Source organism: Dendrobates tinctorius, unplaced genomic scaffold (assembly GCF_039654945.1).
Source record: "Dendrobates tinctorius isolate UK_male_01 unplaced genomic scaffold, ASM3965494v1 ptg000039l, whole genome shotgun sequence".
In the NCBI taxonomy this organism is placed as follows: Eukaryota; Metazoa; Chordata; class Amphibia; order Anura; family Dendrobatidae; genus Dendrobates; species Dendrobates tinctorius.
This window is the reverse complement of record NW_027361707.1, coordinates 593,071-616,431: the sequence shown is the minus strand read 5'-3', so window position 1 is coordinate 616,431 and position 23,361 is coordinate 593,071. Positions and strand designations below refer to the sequence as shown.

General features: G+C 45.1%; 1 protein-coding gene across 3 annotated transcripts in view; it reads left to right on the top strand.

The window, feature by feature from the left end:
• The window catches only part of LOC141088386 (transmembrane emp24 domain-containing protein 11-like), a 113,827-nt gene that overhangs the window by 73,205 nt on the left and 17,261 nt on the right, over positions 1-23,361 (top strand). Inside the window, exons 1-3 of one of the 3 annotated variants that reach the window (XM_073574400.1) lie at positions 12,376-12,599; positions 15,089-15,189; positions 16,011-16,136. In XM_073574400.1, the coding sequence (XP_073430501.1) occupies positions 12,413-12,599; positions 15,089-15,189; positions 16,011-16,136 (414 nt within the window). In that variant the 5' untranslated portion in view covers positions 12,376-12,412. Of the gene's footprint in view, positions 1-12,375; positions 12,600-14,828; positions 14,950-15,088; positions 15,190-16,010; positions 16,137-23,361 lie in introns of those variants that run through there. The other 2 variants (XM_073574401.1, XM_073574402.1) reach the window with 2 other exon arrangements.

Below are 23,361 nucleotides of genomic sequence, written 5' to 3'. Positions count from 1 at the left end.
TACATAGCTTGATATATATATATATAAAAGAGAAGACTGAGAGGAGACTTAATAGCTGTCTACAAATATCTAAAGGGCTGTCACATTGTAGAAGGATCAACTTTATTCTCATTTGCACAAGGAAAGACTAGAAGCAATGGGATGAAGCTGAATGGGAGGAGACACAGATTAGATATTAGAAAAAACTTTTTGACAGTTAGAGTGATCAATGAGTGGAACAGGCTGCCACGAGAAGTGGTGAGTTCTCCTTCAATGGAAGTCTTCAAACAGAGGCTGGACAGACATCTAACTGGGATGATTTAGCGAATCCTGCTTTGAGCAGGGGGTTGGACCAGATGGCCCAGGAGGTCCCTTCCAACTCTACCATTCTATGATTCTATGATTCTATCTTATATATATAAATATTTTAAGCAGATATATATATCTTACACTAATTATCTTTTTCACATATACAGTGGGGAAAAAAAGTATTTAGTCAGTCAGCAATAGTGCAAGTTCCACCACTTAAAAAGATGAGAGGGGTCTGTAATTTACATCATAGGTAGACCTCAACTATGGGAGACAAACTGAGAAAAAAAAATCCAGAAAATCACATTGTCTGGTTTTTTTTTTCATTTTATTTGCATATTATGGTGGAAAATAAGTATTTGGTCAGAAACAAAATTTCATCTCAATACTTTGTGATATATCCTTTGTTGGCAATGACAGAGGTCAAACGTTTTCTGTAAGTCTTCACAAGGTTGCCACACACTGTTGTTGGTATGTTGGCCCATTCCTCCATGCAGATTTCCTCTAGAGCAGTGATGTTTTTGGCTTTTTGCTTGGCAACACGGACTTTCAACTCCCTCCAAAGGTTTTCTATAGGGTTGAGATCTGGAGACTGGCTAGGCCACTCCAGGACCTTGAAATGCTTCTTACGAAGCCACTCCTTCGTTGCCCTGGCGGTGTGCTTTGGATCATTGTCATGTTGAAAGACCCAGCCACGTTTCATCTTCAATGCCCTTGCTGATGGAAGGAGGTTTGCACTCAAAATCTCACGATACATGGCCCCATTCATTCTTTCATGTACCCGGATCAGTCGTCCTGGCCCCTTTGCAGAGAAACAGCCCCAAAGCATGATGTTTCCACCACCATGCTTTACAGTAGGTATGGTGTTTGATGGATGCAACTCAGTATTCTTTTTCCTCCAAACACGACAAGTTGTGTTTCTACCAAACAGTTCCAGTTTGGTTTCATCAGACCATAGGACATTCTCCCAAAACTCCTCTGGATCATCCAAATGCTCTCTAGCAAACTTCAGACGGGCCCGGACATGTACAGGCTTAAGCAGTGGGACACGTCTGGCACTGCAGGATCTGAGTCCATGGTGGCGTAGTGTGTTACTTATGGTAGGCCTTGTTACATTGGTCCCAGCTCTCTGCAGTTCATTCACTAGGTCCCCCCGCGTGGTTCTGGGATTTTTGCTCACCGTTCTTGTGATCATTCTGACCCCACGGGGTGGGATTTTGCGTGGAGCACCAGATCGAGGGAGATTATCAGTGGTCTTGTATGTCTTCCATTTTCTAATTATTGCTCCCACAGTTGATTTCTTCACTCCAAGCTGGTTGGCTATTGCAGATTCAGTCTTCCCAGCCTGGTGCAGGGCTACAATTTTGTTTCTGGTGTCCTTTGACAGCTCTTTGGTCTTCACCATAGTGGAGTTTGGAGTCAGACTGTTTGAGGGTGTGCACAGGTGTCTTTTTCTACTGATAACAAGTTTAAACAGGTGCCATTACTACAGGTAATGAGTGGAGGAAAGAGGAGACTCTTAAAGAAGAAGTTACAGGTCTGTGAGAGCCAGAAATCTTGATTGCTTGTTTCTGACCAAATACTCATTTTCCACCATAATATGCAAATAAAATGAAAAAAAAACAGACAATGTGATTTTCTGGATTTTTTTTCTCAGTTTGTCTCCCATAGTTGAGGTCTACCTATGATGTAAATTACAGACGCCTCTCATCTTTTTAAGTGGTGGAACTTGCACTATTGCTGACTGACTAAATACTTTTTTTCCCCACTGTATGTCATAGACATATTTAAATCCATAAAAATATACATAGGTATAGGTATATATAGATTAAAAAAAAAAAGGCAAAAACAAAAAAAATTTAGGCAAACATACATAGATTTCAACTACATAGCTAACACATACCTACATAACTTAGGTAATAATAATTAATTTTTTATTTATTAATAGAGTACTATTATTTCAATAGCACTTTACATACATCAGTAATACTGTCCTTCTTGAGGCTCACTATGTAAATATCTTATCCACATAAAAACATAGGTGTGATACATCTATCTACTATAATAAATGCGCTAAGCAGCTTCCGGGTTGTAACAACTTCCGTCCAGTTGTAACTGGTGATGTCACAGCACACCTCTTGCCATGCTAACCCTCAACACACCACTCCTCCTCAACACACACTCCTGTCACCTTTCACTATCTCCACTAACGTCCAGTCGCAGGATTTTAGAATACTCAAGATGGCGTGGCCGCAAGAACATGTCCCCGGCGTGGACAACGTCGGGATTTAGGATGGCGCCGGTGGAAGAAGATGTCTGGGATCGTGGAGCAGCGACGATGACGGTGTGAGTATGAGAGACGGAGTGAGAGAAAGGGTCGTATGTGGAGTGAAAGAGTGAGTGGACGTGAGTGGAGATGGTGAAAGGTGAGAGGAGTGTGTGTTGAGGCAGTGTGGTGTGTTCAGGAAGAGTGTGTGTTGAGGGTTCACATGGCAAGAGATGTGTCACTATCCTCCCGATGCGATAGCATCGGGCCTTAATCTACTATAATAAATGCGCTAAGCAGCTTCCAGGTTGTAACAACTTCCATCCAGTTGTAACTGGTGACGTCACAGCACACCTCTTGCCATGTTAACCCTCAACACACCACTCCTCAACACACACTCCTCTCACCTTTCACTATCTCCACTAATGTCCACTCGCAGGATTTCAGAATACTCAAGATGGCATGGCCGCAAGAACATGTCGCCGGCGTGGACAACGTCGGGATCCAGGATGGCGCCGGCGGTAGAAGATGTCGGGGAACGTGGAGCAGCGACGATGACGGTGTGAGTATGAGAGACGGAGTGAGAGAAAGGGTCATATGTGGAGTGAAAGAGTGAGTGGACGTGAGTGGAGATGGTGAAAGGTGAGAGGAGTGTGTGTTGAGGCGGTGTGGTGTGTTCAGGAGGAGTGTGTGTTGAGGGTTCACATGGCAAGAGGTGTGTCACTATCCTCCCGATGCAATAGCATTGGGCCTTAATCTACTATAATAAATGCGCTAAGCAGCTTCCGGGTTGTAACAACTTCCGTCCAGTTGTAACTGGTGACGTCACAGCACACCTCTTGCCATGTTAACCCTCAACACACCACTCCTCTACACACACTCCTCTCACCTTTCACTATCTCCACTAATGTCCACTCGCAGGATTTCAGAATACTCAAGATGGCATGGCCGCAAGAACATGTCGCCGGCGTGGAGAATGTCGGGATCCAGGATGGCGCCGGCGGAAGAAGATGTCGGGGATCGTGGAGCAGCGATGATGACGGTGTGAGTATGAGAGACGGAGTGAGAGAAAGGGTCATATGTGGAGTGAAAGAGTGAGTGGACGTGAGTGGAGATGGTGAAAGGTGAGAGGAGTGTGTGTTGAGGCGGTGTGGTGTGTTGAGGAGGTGTGTGTGTATTGAGGGTTAACATGGCAAGAGGTGTGTCACTATCCTCTCGATGCGATAGCATCGGGCCTTAATCTACTATAATAAATGCGCTAAGCAGCTTCCGGATTGTAACAACTTCCATCCAGTTGTAACTGGTGACGTCACAGCACACCTCTTGCCATGTTAACCCTCAACACACCACTCCTCAACACACACTCCTCTCACCTTTCACTATCTCCACTAATGTCCACTCGCAGGATTTCAGAATACTCAAGATGGCATGGCCGCAAGAACATGTCGCCGGCGTGGACAACGTCGGGATCCAGGATGGCGCCGGCGGAAGAAGATGTCGGGGATCGTGGAGCAGCGACGATGACGGTGTGAGTATGAGAGACGGAGTGAGAGAAAGGGTCACATGTGGAGTGAAAGAGTGAGTGGACGTGAGTGGAGATGGTGAAAGGTGAGAGGAGTGTGTGTTGAGGTGTTGAGGTGGTGTGGTGTGTTGAGGAGGACTGTGTGTTGAGGGTTCACATGGCAAGAGGTGTGTCACTATCCTCCTGATGCGATAGCATCGGGCCTTAATCTACTATAATAAATGCGCTAAGCAGCTTCCGAGTTGTAACAACTTCCGTCCAGTTGTAACCGGTGACGTCACAGCACACCTCTTGCCATGTTAACCCTCAACACACCACTCCTCAACACACACTCCTCTCACCTTTCACTATCTCCACTAATGTCCACTCGCAGGATTTCAGAATACTCAAGATGGCATGGCCGCAAGAACATGTCGCCGGCGTGGACAACGTCGGGATCCAGGATGGCGCCGGCGGAAGAAGATGTCGGGGATCATGGAGCAGCGACGATGACAGTGTGAGTATGAGAGACGGAGTGAGAGAAAGGGTCGTATGTGGAGTGAAAGAGTGAGTGGATGTGAGTGGAGATGGTGAAAGGTGAGAGGAGTGTGTGTTGAGGAGGTGTGTGTGTATTGAGGGTTAACATGGCAAGAGGTGTGTCACTATCCTCTCGATGCGATAGCATCGGGCCTTAATCTATGTCTAATAAAATTGATATTTTAAGCATTAAAAGCTCAGAATTTTCCTTTTCTTATTTGAATGGAAATTTGTTTGGATGATATTGTATTTATTGTTGTGCTTTCCAGTTTTAGGGAAATTGTGAACCAGGTCTGATATAGACCTGATGACGCTGTGCGGCCAGCCAATCACTGTAATGCCACAATCAACATGGCTGCGGCATTAGAGTGTGTGGTAGACAATCCCTGCATTTTCACTGGCTCTCTAAAGAGCACCAAACATGCAGGGCGGGAACCCGAGCTCCCGCCGAGCAACCCTGGAAATACTCGGCGAGCTCCGAGCATCGCAAGCAGGGAGATGCTCGGGCGAGCACCGAGTAGTGGCGAGCATGCTCGCTGATCACTAGTTCTTGAGAAAAGATTGGTGATGACCAGAGCTTTGTGTGGCGCCCCCAGGAGTATGGTTGCCACAATGGCATTGCCTTCCTCCTAGGGAGTGTGATGTCATGCTTGGAAGCAATAAGGGATCTCTCTGGCAGTTAACTACAACACACAACACAGTTCCGGTTATGAATGGGTCACCGAGGAGGAAAAAACCTAAACATGCTAATCCCTGATCCTACCACACAACTAGCAGCAGCCGTAGAGCGTGCCTACGATGAACCTAGACGCCTCATCACGGCCGGAGGACTAAATAAGCCTAAAGCAAGAAAAGGGAAAACTAACTGCCCCAGAGCAGACCCCAAAGGAATAGACAGCCCCCACACATGTATTGACGGTGAAACAAGATGAAAACACAAACACAGGTAGGAAAATAGGCTGAGCAAATGATGGGGCCCAAACTAACTAGAGAGGATAGGAAAGGAAAGACACTGTCTGCAATCTGCAAAAAAACCCTACAAAAATAATGTCCAACAGTTATGATAGCAAAACTAACCCTGAAGTCACTAGACTTCTCCCACTATATCAGCACTCTGAAATATTCTGAGACAGAGCAAAAAGAGGCCAATCTAATAGGGGACAAAAAGCAAATTGGCAAATACAGATAAATAAGAGTGGAAATTCAGCACAGCCCAAGCCGGGGCTGGCTGACCACAAAAAACTGAACAGACCAACAAAATCAAGTGTGAACATTAACAGAGAAACTTAGCTTGAGCTGACTGGAACAGAGCTGAGAACCAAGACCTGACAAGCAGAAGGAATCACCAGCAACTGAATAGGGCGTCGGCTGTCTTAAATCCAATCTGAGACTCCTGAAGTCCAATCGTCATCCTCATTCTCAGGTGGCAGATCTCCACCAATCAAATCAGCCTCACTACCTCCTGTTACCACCAGAGGGAGTCTGGAAAGAGAACTCACAACTGGTGAACCAGAGAATGAACTCACAACAGTTCCCACTCCAGGTCAGCAGAGGGAGCTCTGATCCAAATCTGGGGGAGGAGCTACTCTCTGGGGGCCAGGAGGAGAGATTAGGAGTTCGTGGCCCTCCCAGGGCTGTGGGGTACTCGGTACTGGGCCCGATGAGCTTCAGTGGGAGATGTAATGGCAGCTGGGACCCGGCCCGTGGCCCTGGGCACCCATTGTAACAAAGGGGGAAATGTTCAGTGTGCTTATGATGATTGGAATGAATAAGTCGTGACGCCAACTGTGGTGTTCGGCAATGAATGATGTTAAGCCAACACTGCAGACAGATCCTCTGGGACAGATGGTGTGGTGCAGCAATGATGTTATAGCCCTCCACAGGCAGGACTGTAGTCCCAGGGCAGAGTAGGTGAAGTGACACATAGATGGTATAGTGTCAGGCGCTGGGGGAATGTAGCCGTGTTGAGCAGGTTGACGCAGGAATAAGTGGAGGACACCAGGGCATGTAGTTCCAAAGCTTTACTCAGAGTCTGTTGTGGCACAAGAGCCCGCATCCGTGCCGTGTCCTCCGGGTCAGGAGCTCAGCTAACTTCCAGGCAAGATGAAGTACTCCTTTCCAACACTCCGCCAACTTATGTGCCTTTTCTGAACATCTCCCTCTTAGCGCCTTTAGTGAAGTACTCACAGTACTGAGTTACACTGGAGTTCCTCCTGTCAGATGTTCCTATGAACTCTACTTGTACGGCAGACAGCTGTAGCCTGCTTCGGGGACTCCTTACTACCTAGTCCCGGCTCACTATCGTTGCTGTTGTGCCCCAAGTCTTGTGTGGGAATTAATTGGTGACAACTTCTATTCCTCCGGTGTCTGCTGCAGGACCATTAGTATCCATACAACCTCGGGGACCGGACCCCGGCCTTGCGCTAAGAACTTGGGAAGGGTTCTGCTCTAACCCTAATCCTTAGTTCTCTTCTTCTCCTCACATTCTATACTATTCCTTTCATTCTTATGGAGAGTCAGGCTTTCTATCGATGTTCCTTTCCTGTGCCAGCGGACCCAGGTCACTGAGGTCGGCTGCAGCACTTCCTTCCTCCATCCCACTCCGGGGATCTCCTTTCACAGACTGACCTCGTCAGACTCCTGTGACAAACTGACTGAATCCTAACCTCTTCCCACTCTTTTGATGCAAAACTAAACTCCACCCGCTCCCAGCACGCTTCGTGTTTCAAGCAGGGAGCCACCAAAGGGTGCTTTGCTACACTATGTTGTGTGGGATGCAGGTGTTGGAGTGTAGTCAGGCGTCTCCACCTTACCTGGATGGTGGGGTACCACACCTCAGGAGGAGGTGCAGTACCTCTTTGGCGACTGAACCCTTAGGGGCGCCACATACCCCCCCGTTAAACACAGCACATCCGCAGGCTGAAAAAGAAGCAAAGATGGACAAATACAGGAACATACAAAATATTTGTAATGCTTAATAAACAGCTCTTATCTAAACTTCCCAATGTGGGAGGCACTCATTCTTGAACATTGCAAACAATTTTAACTAACTATCTATGTTCTAATACACTACATAATTCAAAAGTGCAATTGGCAGTAACTCACTACCACTTCAAGTATTCTTCATCAACACATTTCTTCATCATCTCTTCTTTCACCTTTTCTACTTCCTATTGTTAACCTTAAGTGACAACCGCTGATGCCTGGTTCACCATCTGTCAATTTTAAATCTTTATTCATATATTATGGCATTAGTCTAAACTCTATAAAGCATTCACTATTTACTTTTTCTATAAAAAATGCTAGACATTATTAATAAGTGCAATATAGACATTGATCCAGCCAAGATGTCTTGAAATGTCCTTATTCTTAATGAGGTAGGCCTTATTCTTAAAAGACTTATGTAACACCAAGAAAGGGCACCTAAAGAGGTGCAACTATTTACATTACAGTTCTGGATCATTCAGTGTCCAGGATCTCCACAGTTCAATAAGAAAAAACGCTGCCAATAAAACTGGGCAACAAAACTGGAATCAACAGGGAAACAGCATGATAACAAAAATAGAAAAATAGAAAAATAGGCACAATGGTGCACATACCCTCCTGGGTAACAGAGTTAGTTAGGGTAGTTATCTTTAGTGTTGGTGGTCCCCTCCTGGGGTGCTGGAAGCTGATGATTTGGGCTGCTTCCAGGGAAGAACTTCTGGACATCCTCTTCCTGCTGACTGGCCACAAATTGCAGGTACTCCTTTTCTCCTGGAGTGAGGTTGGCATCTGCCTGTGAGGGTAACACGTCAACTGCTGCTGGTGGTATTTCTGCTGCCTGTAATTCTGCAGGAGTTGCAGCTGGTACCAACGGATATTGTTCCTCAATTTCAGGCGGTACTGCAGTTAGGGGCACTACTGCCTTAATTTTTGGCCTGAAATATGGTGTCGCCGGCGTCTGTGGGCGCTTGTAGGGGAGATGCGGGGGTCCTGAATCTGTGGTAAAGGGAACCCATGATGCATATTAATGCTCCCCAGCCGTTCAGACTATTCTGTCAATTCTGTCAAACCCACGAGATGCCGAATGGGACGTGCCTGCTCAAGTCTCACTCTTTTCAGCAGGGACTTCTTCCACTTCACCATCGCAGTAAGCTTAGTACTTCTGAACTGAGAGCACAGCTCATCTAATTGTCCCATGAGGAGTTTAAGCATGCCGGCCTCAGTACACGAAAACTCAAGGGGCCACCCATTGGGAGGGGTGGCAGTTATACCTGGAGCCTCCTGGCGGTGTACGATGTTCACCGGCACTGTTGGACCCAAGGTCGGGGACGATGGTGGGGCAGATGGCGGCTCTGGATACGCAGGGGTCTCTGGTGGAACCTGCGCAGCAGCGCTAGGTCCAGGCGGGAGCACAGCTTCTTCCTCAGCTCCCGGGCCCTCCGGTAACTCCTCCTGGCAGGCCGCGACCAGCGGTACTTGCAGCGTGGAGGTGAAAACAGGCGCTGCCGGTAACATTGCCGTAGCCGTCGGTTCCACGGGCGCTGCCTGAGGGAAGTCCTGTGCGGCGGCAGGTACCGCAGGTGAAGGTACTAGTATGGCAGCAGCGACAGCGGGTACCAATGGGGAAGGCACCGGGAATGGAGGTGCCGATGGTGTTGGCCCCTCCCGGGCATGCTGCCAGTTCAACATCCAGAGCGCCTCCTGCCTCAGCCGTAGACGGTTTGTCAGCTGGGTGATGTCAGCCTCCAGCAGCTGGCGGTCCATCTTGGAAGTCAGATCGGAGCCTTCAGTCATTGCGCCGGGGAGGTTCAGCTCAACCTCCTTGTGCTCTTCGGGCCTCCCTCCTTCCCTCAAGGCGTTCGCTCTTTCTTCTTCTTCCTGTCTGGACTCTTTTCCCGCCACCGGCTCTCGCTCCTCCTTCTGAGGGCGGCGTCTTCTTCCTACTCCTCCATACCAAGCCAGTATACGAACCCCTCGGGGGGTGGGCCATGTTGCGGTTGCGTAGAAGTTCAGGCAGGGGAGGCCCAGGACAGTTCGCGGTCTTTTCTTAGGACCACCCATGTTGTCACGCCCTTCTTCTCCACGCCGGCGGCCATTTTTAGTGTCCATTTTACAGTCTATCAATTTGGTTATTCTGCACATTGTCAGCAATCTTTAAGTCCAATAAATCCTAGGCACACAGAACCCGGTGGCACCGGGCTTCGTCATCCTGTTTGTGACGCCAAAATTGGGTCGCCCTCCCACTGCTGTGGGGTACTCGGTACCGGGCCCGATGAGCTTCAATGGGAGGTGTCAAGGCAGCTGGGACCCAGCCCGTGGCCCTGGGCGCCCATTGTAACAAAGGGGGAAATGTTCAGTGTGCTTATGATGATTAGAATGAATGAGTCGTGACGCCACCTGTGGTGTTCAGCAATGAATGATGTTAAGCCGATGCTGCAGACAGATCCTCTGGGACAGATGGTGTGGTGCAGCAATGATGTTATAGCCCTCCACAGGCAGGGCTGTAGTCCCAGGGCAGAGTAGGTGAAGTGACACGTAGATGTATAGTGTCAGGCGCTGGGGGAATGTAGCCGTGTCAAGCAGGTTGACGCAGGAATAAGTGGAGGACACCAGGGCATGTAGTTCCAAAGCTTTACTCACAGTCTGTTGTGGCACAAGAGCCCGTATCTGTGCCGTGTCCTCCGGGTCAGGAGCTCAGCCAACTTCCAGGCAAGATGAAGTACTCCTTTCCAACACTCCACCAACTTATGTGCCTTTTCTGAACGTCTCCCTTTTAGCGCCTTTAGTGAAGTACTCACAGTACTGAGTTACACTGGAGTTCCTCCTGTCAGATGTTCCTATGATCTCTACTTGTATGGCAGACAGCTGTAGCCTGCTTCGGGGACTCCTTACTACCTAGCCCCGGCTCACTATCATTGCTGTTGTGCCCCCAAGTCTTGTGTGGGAATAAAGTGGTGACAACTTCTATTCCTCCGGTGTCTGCTGCAGGACCATTAGGATCCATACAACTCGGGGACAGGACCACGGCCTTGCGCTTAGAACTTGGGAAGGGTTCTCCTCTAACCCTAATCCTTACTTCTCTTCTTCTCCTCACGTTCCGTACTATTCCTTTCCTTCTTATGGAGAGTCAGGCTTTCTATCGATGTTCCTTTCCTGTGCCAGCGGACCCAGGTCACTGAGGTCGGCTGCAGCATTTCCTTCCTCCATCCCACTCAGGGGATCTCCTTTCACAGACTGACCGCATCAGACTCCTGTGACAAACTGACTGAATCCTAACCTCTTCCCACTCTTTTGATGCAAAACTAAACTCCACCCGCCTCCCAGCATGCTTCGTGTTCCAAGCAGGGAGCCACCAAAGGGTGCTTTGCTACACTACTATGTTGTGTGGGATGAAGGTGTTGGAGTGTGGTCAGGTGTCTCCACCTTACCTGGATGGTGGGGTACCACACCTCAGGAGGAGGTGCAGTACCTCTGTGGCGACTGAACCCTCTGGGGCACCACAAGGGTAACGTGTGTGGACGTGGAGGAGAAGAGCTGGGAGGTTGAGCAGAGAGTTCAGGCTCATTCCCAGCTATAGCGCATGATCTGGAGCCCGGTCTCCAAGGCTGTATGGACACTGATGGTCCTGCAACAGAAACTGGAGTAGGAAGCTGTAAATGCTCTATTCCCACATAAGACTCGGAGGCACAACAGCGACGTGTGAGCCAGCAGAGGAAGGCAACAGCTGTCTGCCATACGAGGGAGTTCTAAAGAGAATAAGCAAGTGAAACTTCAGTGTAACACAGTACTGCAAGTACCTAAAAATAAGCGCTAGGAAGGAGACTACACAACCCATCTGCATAGAGAGATTCCTAAGTTGCTTCCAGGCTAGCCAGCTCCTGTGCCATCTGTAATCTGGACCCTGGACTGCATTTGCCAAGCAAAGTAAAGGTAAAGAAACTGCACCATGTTGTGTCCTTGCCTTCTTCCTGCAACCCTGTCAGCACAGCTTCATCCCTGTGCCAGGCACTGCACCCTCTTCCTCAACACCTATCCTCACTGCCCTGGGATTACTGCCCTACCTGTGGAGGGCCACAACATCATAGCTGCACCACACCATCTGTCCCAGGGGATCTGTCCGCAGCGTTGGCTTAACATCTTCATTGCCGAACACCACAGGTGGCGTCACGAATCATTTACTCATAAACTTTATTCCATCACTTAATCCCTTTTACATGGGCGCCCAGGGCCACGGACTGGGTCACCGCTGCTGTGACATTCCCCTCTGAGAGACTGGCCCGGTACCGAGTACCCCCACAGCCCTGGGAGGGCGACCCATTTGTATGGAAGTCCAGCTTATCATTTTGAAATGGTATATCCAACAATTTTGAAAAGATATGAGGGTCAGGTGTCCATTTAAAAGGGAGACAAAAAAGGAGATTCTGTAACCCATAACGTATGGCCACCTTCTTACACAGCTTCCACCTTATTGCCAAACTTTATAGGGGTTGATTCTTGAAGTGTCTGCTTCATACATTTTAATCTGTAAATGAAAAGCACAAAAAATTCCCACTATATGGTAATTAGATACAAGGATTTAAAATGCGGAAGAAAGTTATATAATTTCCTTGACATATTGAGCCATTGTTTTAATTAAATCCTGGTTAATCCATGGTAATCCCATTATTATATATAGTTCTACATAAAAATATTATCAGTACAATCCCCAGAACACGATTTCATTCTAGATTCTTCTCCTACTTTTTGTACTGGAATGTGATCAATCATTAACCTAAATAAGAAGCAGATGGATTTTCCCATGATAATCAATACCCGAGTGCTATTCACTGTAGAAAATGACCTTACCAACCACCACGTGTCCTTTCATTATTTCCATATTTTTGGGAAACCTGGACCTCATGGCGATGCGACTAGTATTCATCTTCTGCTTATGGTCGGTGGTGCATTCGATGTACTATCATTCTTTTGAAAGAGAGGAGAAATGTGTCATAGAAGACCTCCCGTCCGATATGTTGGTCACAGGTAGGGTGATATTCCTCATTAACATGTAATTATCATTCTATACATTAAATTTATTTGATATACTTGATATTATTATGCTTATATTTATTATACTAATTGGTTTGGTTGTCCAAGTTTATAAATCACAAATACATACTTGAAAAAAATTTTAATTTTGCTCAAAGTTTAGAAAAGTGCCAAAGTTGGTATGAGCACCAAGCAAAAATTGGGTAGATATCTTGTCTATTAGGCTTAACCATCAATCATGATCTGGGTAAACATACTCCATGACCATCAACATGACAGACAGAGAAAAAAATGTCCGAAAGTCCAACCTAACTCTTGAGTAAGAACTAGAAAGAACAGGTAGTAAATTCAGTTGGGTCATGTTACCTGGCTCCTAATTTTACCCTCTATGTTCTACGTGACCAGACAGGTTTTTTTGCACATTTAGAGCCCAATAATTTTTTTTTAAGTCACTTGAACCTTTTTTGTGATTTTTTTTCCTTAAAAAGTCACATATATTTGGTAAAATGTTACAAAAATTGCACAAAAATTACATACAATCAATCTGATGGGGGGGGGGGGGACAAAAGAACCATTGTGCAAAAATGTTTTAAAAAATCACAATTGAAGATTCAGCTGAAATCATCTGGAAACCCCAAACTCTACCCACAATAATAAGCATATAAAAAAGGCAAGCACATGTAAAAAAAAAAAAAAAGACTTTATAAATGGTGCAAATTAAAGCACAACTCCAGTAGATTTTTTTATTTCAGCGCTGGAGTGATGCCACCAATGCAAGTTCCCTAACTCTAGCATTATACTTTCCAGCCACTATCTTCAGCTCTAGTCCCACGCTCCACTCCATCTTGTGACTACAACTTCTGATTGACCGGAAGTTAGAGATAACACTCAAAAGCTCTCAGTGTAAGGGTCCCGTTACACATAACGAAGCTCCAGCAATCCCAACAACTATACGACCTGGTAAGGATCGCTGGTACGTCACTACATGGTCGCTACAAAGCTGTCAAACAGACAGATCAACTCAACGACGCAGCAACGATACGGCGATCCGTATAACGACTTCGGCGGTCATTGGGACCTTGTCACACAGCAGCTATTCTGATGACTCAGACCTTGATAGGCGTGCTTCAGCGTTGCCTTTTCCACACCCCTCTGCTCCGATTGATGGCCACTACTGCGCTATCACTACGCAGTTTGCTTCAGCGCCCCTGTCTGAGTCGCTAGTGCGCTATTTATTCGTGGATCCATAGTTACTGACACGGGGTCGCTAGTTCGTTATTTTTCATGGATTTCACTACGTGGTTTCTTTCAGCGTCCCTGTCTGAAAACCGTATAATATGATCCACAGCGCTCAGGAACAAAGGATGGAAGCGCCACAACGTTGTCTTCTTTTATGATGAGTTCGCCCAATCAGAGAATGATAGCGCAGTAGGGCCACCAATCAGAGCTGAGGGGGCATTGAAAAGACAAAGCAAAATCACGCCTGCGTCCCTGAGTTCTGAGTCGCCAACGTTGAGTCATTGTTATGGCGGCAAACACAGCGATGCATGCTGGTCAGCGGGACACCAACAATCAAAAAATGGTCTAGGACATTCGAGCACAATCAGCGATATCGTAGTGGGGGGCCAGTCGCCGCTATGTGTCACACGTAGCGAGATCGCTGGCGAGGTCGCTGTTGTGTCACAAAACCTGTGACGTTTCAGCGATCTCGCTAACGATCTCGCTATGTGTGAAGTACCCTTAAGTCTATGAGAGACTCATTCTGACCTTGATTTGGCTCTCTTACTGACATTGAGTTGTGACTTCCGGCTTGCACGGCAAACACTGGAGCGATCCCACAGGTCACAACAGGCAGAAAACCGACAGGCGGCACAAAGCTTCTGTCCCTAAGAACCGGATACCAAATTCTAATTTTTTCCAATATTTTGCACATTTTCAAATAATTTTTCAATGCTTTAGAAATAATCTATCTACATATTGATGTAATTTTGGATATTTAGCTGCGGTATGTGTAGTTTGATCCATTCTATCTTTGTATGTTCTTGCAAGCATATGCTCAGTGATCAGCCTTGTGCACATACATGCCACATATAGTACATTCAATTTACCTGTCACACAAAATGAGTTTTCAACTAATGACAATCATTTTTTATTGCAATAGTACACTGTATTATATAGTAAAACTCAACAGGAAGTGTTAATTTTACCTACAGTGCCTCCGCAGGAAAAATAAGGTATTACATCCTTGTAAATCATGAGTCCTCCAGAACAAGAAATACTCTTTGTAGACGCCTTCTCCGGCTAATAGATTGATCCTTCTATTAATGTTTAATTCTCCAAAAAGGTAACTGAACCAATGTTTTCTAAATCAGACAGTCCGTTTAAATGACATCACCGGCTCGTGCAGAGATGTCATCAACACTTGTTGCATTTTTATGCCTAAAGATAAAAAAACAGGCTGTATATGTTTTATTTTTTTTAAGGCCGCTACAAGATACAAAAGTGGGACATGAGCAAACATGACTTCCTCTCCTCTGCTCCTGGCCTGGGAATGGTTGTGACTGTTAAAGCTCCAAATGAAGAGGTAAATAGTGCAATGTGCCCTGTGCACAGTGATTATTCTTTATTCCTAGGAAAAACGGAAATGGTTAAAAAAATTACTCTTATCTTTATGATGAAGTGTGTCTGGCATTGTACAATAGCTCATTCCCAAATGCTGCAATACCAGACAGAACTTGAAGACAAGAGTGGTGCTGTTTGTTTCTTTTTATTAGGGATATTGGATTATTTGCTATTGTAGGGATTCTAGCACTCAGGTAGGCAGTAGGTAGCATTCATGCAGGCAATGTGGTTTCTTCCAAACATGTGCAGTTTTATTGCTTTCATTAAACTCCAAGCGATTCAAAACCAAAACAGCCTCTTCTGGGCAAAAAGGTGCGAGTTCTCCCCCTGCAAACACTACACACAGAAGAGGTACGGTCCTTTAACCTGAGCTCCAGCAGCTTCCAGCGCCCAACAGAAGTGTTCAACTCCATGCGCAGATCACACTGATCAGGCTGCAGCTTCCACTTTGTTCTCTGCAACTCCAGCACACATACTGCTAAGTCTTCCAAGCTGACCCATGCAGTTTCCATTCAGAAAGAGACTCTGCCCTGTCTCTCTCCCAGCTCAAGCTCACATTTTGGCTGGCCACTCACCAGCTTCCGCACACTCCATGCTGTTCAACAACTGCAGCAGACTTAGAGCTTCCAAGTGAACACAGGCCCTGCTTCTTGTCAAAGCTAGCCATGTGTATCTAATTAACCCTGCAGTGCTAGCATTTAACCCTGTCCTACCTGGCTTTCCAACATACATATTCCACTTACTCCATATGTCTAAAATATATTTCCATTTGTTCATTTACAGGTATTACTATCAAAATTGTATGGACCGGATGGAAAATTTGTTTTCACCACACATTCCCCTGGGCTTCATTTTATCTGTCTACAGTCAAACTCTACGAATCCAATAGCATTTGCTTCAAGTAGACTGGTAAGTATCAAGAGATACGTGTCCAGAACTTGTCTCTTTTGGTCACTGACAATTAGAGTTGAGCGAATTTGGCAAAATTTGGTTCGGATTACGATTGCCGGCGAATATAGTATTTGTATTATTCACCAAACACAGCCGAATGTCATTGGAGTCAATGGGAGTAGAGTTGAGCGAATATGTTCAGAGCCAATCGTCAAAAATAAATTCGGCAAGAATAGGACGCAAACATGGTACGAATATGGCAAATTCAGATTAGGCGATTGTTACCGAACATATTTGCTCAACTCTACTGACAACATAAATATAAAAAAAATAGGAATTTATTATCTAACACCTCTTTAAATTTGGGATAGAGAGCAAATTAAGTAAAACATATGTAAAATTAAGCAACTTGTCTTACCGAAATTAAGGTAAGATTTATGTATTGGCTTTTCACATTTCAATTCTCTATGAAGATCTAAGGAATGGCATAATTTTAGATTTTTTTGCCCCCTCTAATATGACATTTTTGTATTCAGAATATTCACTGTTCTTAGCCCCATGGTGAGGCCCACTTTCATACGGTTCTGAGAGTAATTTGATTTTATTTTCAGGGATTTTTCAAATTTGGGCTAAAAGTAGTGAATGGTATGAAATTAAAAATAAGCATTAATTACCAATTGAATTCATCACCACTCCTGTGATCCCTGCTGGTGCCAAATGATTTCCTAATAATTCTTTGCTTTATAAGTAGCTGTAGTTGCACAGCCCAAAAATACATTGATAAAAATATTACAAAAATAATCATCCTTCGTGTGACCGCTAGAGCCAATCACTGGCCTCAGTGGTCACGTGGGTTTGTACAGCAAATTACGAAAGAGGTTAGTGATTGGCTACAGCGACTACGTTATTGTTGGACAGGACATTATTATTTCTAGCATTGGTGGGGACCACTATTGCAGCATCACTGGAGCGATGGCGAATTCATAGGGTAAGTATTGCTTATTTCTACATTTTATAATATTCCCTACTCTTTGCCTATTTAAGTGGGGTTGTCAAGCACTTATATACTGATAGAGATGAATCTAGGTTTTCCTGTACCTGGGGCAAAAATTCAGTTTGGCACATCCACCTATTCACAGCTGTAAGGGAAACCCTCTTTGCTGGGAGAGCTAATTTGGGGTGAGACACAAGGGATCTCTAGATTTGTCGACACTGGTCAAATTATGAAGAATGCATTAGAGACAAGAGCATACACAGCGGTCATCAATCTGTGTGACAAACTTTGTCTCATTGGTACACACAGACAGGGGGTTTTGTTGTACTAACAGGAATCCATCACCAGAACCACAATCAGCACAAGAACACATCACCAGAACCACCATCAGTACAGAAAAACAGCATCACAACCACCCTCAATAAAGGGACGCATCATCAACACCATCATCATCGGTGTTTCAATGCATCAGCAGGTCTGCCAACAGTACATGAATTCATCACCAGAACCACCATCAGTACAGAAATACATAATCAGATCCACCATCAGTGCAGGAATAAATTACCAGAACCACCAACAGCACAGGAATACAGCATCAGATCCACCACCAGTAAATGAATGCAACACCAGTAGAACAATACATCACCAGAATCAACATCGATACATGCATGCAACACCAAGCTTAGTAGAGCGATCAATTGTGATGTCAGGTCAGCACCATATATGATAGTAACATATAAACCTTGAACTCCTGGTATGACCTTAACAGTGATAAGGAGATACTAGAAGTTGTTGTTAACAGCCATCACCAGACTGTGGTCTATAGAGGAACAACAGTACTGATGAGTCATAGTATCATAAATAAACATTTACCGGTACTTTATAAATGACATGCTCTCTGATTGGGGTTATTCTCTTTTTTTCCCATCTGGTCCAGACACCATGGTGACTTTTTACATCCACAGTTCATTTCTGCAGACTTCTCTGTTCTTCTGCAGCACATCCAGATACAGTGCCCTTAGAAATATATGTCATTATAATGTTATTCAATAAAAATATCTGTCCTATGCTGTGCCTCTGAATAATTGCCCCTCATTGTGCTCCCTGCACAAAATATGACCTGAACATTGTCCTTCTTATGTTACATGGCCTTCTCACTTTCCTCTCCTTTCCATACTAGGCTCGCCCTTCACGTTATCCCCTCACACTCTGTCCTTCCCACACTGCCCAGTTACTATAATGTGCCCCCATCTCACATTCACTCTCTGTGCATAATGTCCTCTTCATACTGGGCCCTTGCACTGTCCATGATGCTGCCCCACTCTATACTATCCCCCACACTACCCAGTTTCTATATTGTACCCCCTAACACATTTATCAGCCCATACTGTCTCTTCACACATTCTTCCTCCCCAAACTGTCTCTTCAAGCATTCCCCCTTACCCAAACTGTTTCTACACGCTTTTTCTCTCTCTGTCCATACTTTGTCTGCTCACACATACACTACACCACTACTACTTACTCACACATTCTCCCCTGACCATCATCTCCTCAAACATTCTTCCCTGCCCATACTATCTCCTAAACAATCCCACTCCCCATAGTTCTCCTCACAAATTCCCCCATACTGTCTCACCACACATTGCCCCTCCCTGCAATACTGTCTCCTCACACATTCCCCTCTCTGCTAATGCTGTCTCCTCATATATTACTCCTTCTGCCCAAGCTATCTAATCACATATTCCCCCCTCTCCATACTTCTCTTCACACATTCCCCAATATTGTCTTCCAAAACATTGCCCATCCCTGCCATACTGAAACCTCAAACATTTCCTCCCGGCCCATACTTCTCCTGCTCCATACCGTCTCTACACACAATGCCCCTCCCCACCATACTGTCTCCTCAAACACTCCTCCTTGCTGCCCATACTGTTTTCTCACATATTATCCCCCTTACTCATACTATCTCCTCCCACATTGCCCCCTCCCCATACTTCTCCTCACACATTCCCCTATATTGTCTACCCACACATTACCCATTCCTGCCATACTGTCTCCTCACATATTCCCATTCTGCCCATACTGTCTCCTTCCACATTCCCCCCTCCCCTTCTTCTGTTTGGTGTCTACCGCTCTCATTTAAACCTATGTGCCCTTATAGTTACAGACCAAAACAAACCTTCTAAAGGACTAATCCAACAATCATCACCCCATCCATCTCTCCTCATACATTTACATTAGCAAGAAGTAGGAGACAGTTAGAACATAGAATGACCAAAGGAACAGGGACTGTTTGTCTACTGTCATCATCGAAACCCTATGGTCAGCCTAAGAGCCAAAAACACAAAACGATTTTTAATCAAAACTGTATGTTCATTTTTCTATTTTGGACGCAATATAATTAAAAACATGTCTATATACAAATGGATTTTTTTGTAGATTGTATCCCTTTATTTAGTAAATGACTATTAGCTGCACAGTCAGAAATGAAATGAGGAATATGCCTGAGACGCCTCACATGCGTCACCTGATCAGCCGACAATTAGCTCAGCCCCCGGATTTCATACCTCCGCTGTGTATCTGGCCCTCATTAACATTTCATCACTGTCTAAGATTTGCATTTTAGAGATGATTAAACGCCGCGAAATCCGTAACAGCTGTTAACCATCCATTATCAAATAAGGACGTATTAAAAGGAATAATTCTGAAAATTTGTATAATCGTTCTCTGAACGAACATAAAATATTAGACTGAGATTTTACCGAAACTCAAACAGTCAGGCAAACAATCCACTTAGGAGTTAGACAATTTCACACTCCATTTTCCCAGGAGCCTGTCGGAGAGACTACGCTAAAGTGGATGTGATCACGCTTCAGAAATGTAAAATTGAAGTGATTCTGTAAGACGCGTCAAAAATCGGAAAACTATCTGCCAGATTATTCTGCTTCACTGATGTGGAGAATACCAGCCCGGGCGGGAGGATAGTCATCAGTGTCAGTGTGGGTGCAGTGGAGGGTAGCCAGTGTCTGTCTCCTCATTACACTGATCAATGGCAATCCAAAAACATCTACATCAGATGCCTGTACGGATCGTTTAGAATGGCGTGTGCTCGAAATCCGATGATGCCTTCATGTTTTGTTAACGTTAAAGAGTATTTCCAGGGATGGAGCAGACGCATCGTGGCGGCTGTGAGTTCCATGGCTTGTCTGCATTAAACAACTTCTATCCATATGCTCAGAGGCGTAATCATAGGGGGTGCAAAGATGGCAGTCGCATCGGACAGTAATGCCGAAGTAGCAGCAAAATGGAAAAATCCATCATCCACAGGAACTGAGGTAACAACCTTAACGACCTTGGGGTTTTCCATTTTTTGCTTCCTGTATTCCCAGAGGCGCAACACTTTTTTTTATTTTTCACTCAATATGGCCATATGAGGGCTTGATTATTGTTGGACAGGTTGTACTTTTTAACAACACTATTGGTTTTACCATATAGTGTACGGGAAAAAAAATCTAAGTGCAAAAATTGCAAAAAAAAAGTGCAATTCCACAATTTTTGGAGGGGGATTTTGTTTACCATGTTCACTAAATGCTAAAACTGACCTGCCACTATGATTATCCAGGTCATTACGAGTTCACAGATACCAAACATGTATAAGTCCTTTTTTATTTAAAGGGAATCTGTCACCTATTTTTTGGATGGTCAGCTGCCGGCACCGCCATCAGGGGCTTATCTACAGCATTCTGTAATGCTGTAGATAAGCCCCCAATGTAACCTGAAAGATAAGAAAAATGAGTTATATTATACTCACCCAGGGGCGGTCCGGGTCCGGTTTTGGTCCGATGGGTGTCGCGGTCCGGTCCAGCGCCTCCCATCTTCTAGCGGTTACATCCTCTTTTTTGCTTCCCGTTGCCGGACCTCTCTGACCCTTCCTGGTGCCTGCGCACTGCAGGACTCTGCTCTGCCCTCAACAGGGCAGAGCAGTGCGCCGGAGCCGCGACGGGAAGCAAAGAAGAGGACGTCACCGGTACAAGATGGGAGGCGCTGGACCGGACCGCGACACCCTCCGGACCAAAACTGGACCCCGGGGTGAGTATAATACTGTATAACTCGCTTTCAGTTACATTGGGGGCTTATCTACAGCATTACAGAATGCTGTAGATAAGCCCCTGATGGCGGTGCCGACAGCTGATTGTCGAAAAAATAGTTGACAGATTCCCTTTAAGTAGTGAAAAAAATCCAAAGTTTGCACAAAAAAAGGCGCCATTTTCCGATACCCGTAGCGTCTCAATTTTTTGTGGTCTGGGGCTTGGTGAGGGATTTTTTTTGCGCACTGAGCTGACATTTTTAATGATACCATCTTGGGGTAGATATGATCTTTTGATCTCCTGTTATTGCAATGTTGCGGCGAACAAAAAAACAATTCTGGCGATTTGATTTTTTTTCTCATTACACCGTTTACCAATCAGATTGTTTCTTTTCATATTTTGATAGCTTGGACGTTCCTGAATACTGCGATGCCAAAAATGGGTATTTTTTATTTTTTCATTGTTTTATTTTGAATGGGCAAAATATGGGTGATTTGAACCTTTATATTTTTTTATTTTTATTTTTTTAATTTTTAAAATTTTTACTGGCTTCAATAGTTCCCATGGAAGACTAGAAGCTGCAATCATCTGATCGATTGTGTTACTCATATCAGGGCTTCAGGTAAAATGATCATCTGCTATGAGGGCCATGCACAGAGCGATGTTCATAGCAGATCGGCAATGGCAACCACAGGGGTCTCCTGCAGACCCCGCGTTTTCATGCCAATCCATCGGCGCCTAAGGGTCACGTGACATGGGCGCCGATGGGCAGGATTAGTGACGTACTTTAGGCACAGGCATGTTAAATGCCGCTGTTGGAGATTGACTGTGAAATTTAACATGTTAACACCTGCGGCTGTTAGGGGCACATGTCAGCGGATGAAATCAACTGACATGTGCCAGAAAACATGCGGGAGCGCTGGAACCCACATGGAGTGCGGGGACACAGCCTATGACTTATATATGTCATAGCTCATGAAGGAGTTAAAGCAATCTTACCTCATTTTCTGTGGATGCTGGATTTTTCCATTTTGCTTCTATATCTACACTGCACCTCGATTCAAGGCATTTTTCAACAGTTGGTGAGCAAATATACAACTTTTCTACTTTTTATTAGTAATGCCAAGCACGGGCAGATGCACACTAAAAAGAGCCACCGTGCAAGAACAGTATATCATAGAATCATAGAATCATAGAATCGTAGAGTTGGAAGGGACCTCCTGGGCCATCTGGTCCAACCCCCTGCTCAAAGCAGGATTTGCTAAATCATCCCAGTCAGATGTCTGTCCAGCCTCTGTTTGAAGACTTCCATTGAAGGAGAACTCACCACTTCTCGTGGCAGCCTGTTCCACTCATTGATCACTCTAACTGTCAAAAAGTTTTTTCTAATATCTAATCTGTGTCTCCTCCCATTCAGTTTCATCCCATTGCTTCTAGTCTTTCCTTGTGCAAATGAGAATAAAGTTGATCCTTCTACAATGTGACAGCCCTTTAGATATTTGTAGACAGCTATTAAGTCTCCACTCAGTCTTCTCTTTTGCAAACTAAACATTCCCAAATCCTGCAACCTTTCCTCATAAGACAGGGTTTGCAGACCGGTCACCATTCTGGTCGCTCTTTTCTGAACTTGCTCCAGTTTGTTGATGTCTTTTTTAAAATGTGGTGCCCAAAACTGGACACAATATTCCAGATGAGGTCTGACCAAAGAGGAGTAGAGGGAAATAATGACTTCACGTGATCTAGACTGTATGCTTCTGTTAATACATCCTAGAATTGCATTTGCCTTTTTTGCTGCTGCATCACACTGTTGACTCATATTAAGTCTGTGATCTATTAGTATACCCAAGTCTTTTTCACATGTGCTGTCACTTAGCCCTATTCCTCCCATTCTATATATGCTTTTTTCATTTTTATTGCCCAGATGTAGTACTTTGCATTTCTCCCTGTTAAAAACCATTCTGTTAGTTGCTGCCCACTTCTCCAGTTTTTTTTAAATCTTTTTGAATCCTCTCTCTCTCTTCTCTAGTATTAGCTATCCCTCCTAGCTTTGTGTCATCAGCAAATTTAATCAGTTTACCCTCAATTCCTTCATCTAAATCGTTGATAAAGATGTTGAACAATACAGGGCCCAGGACAGAGCCCTGTGGTACCCCACTTGAGA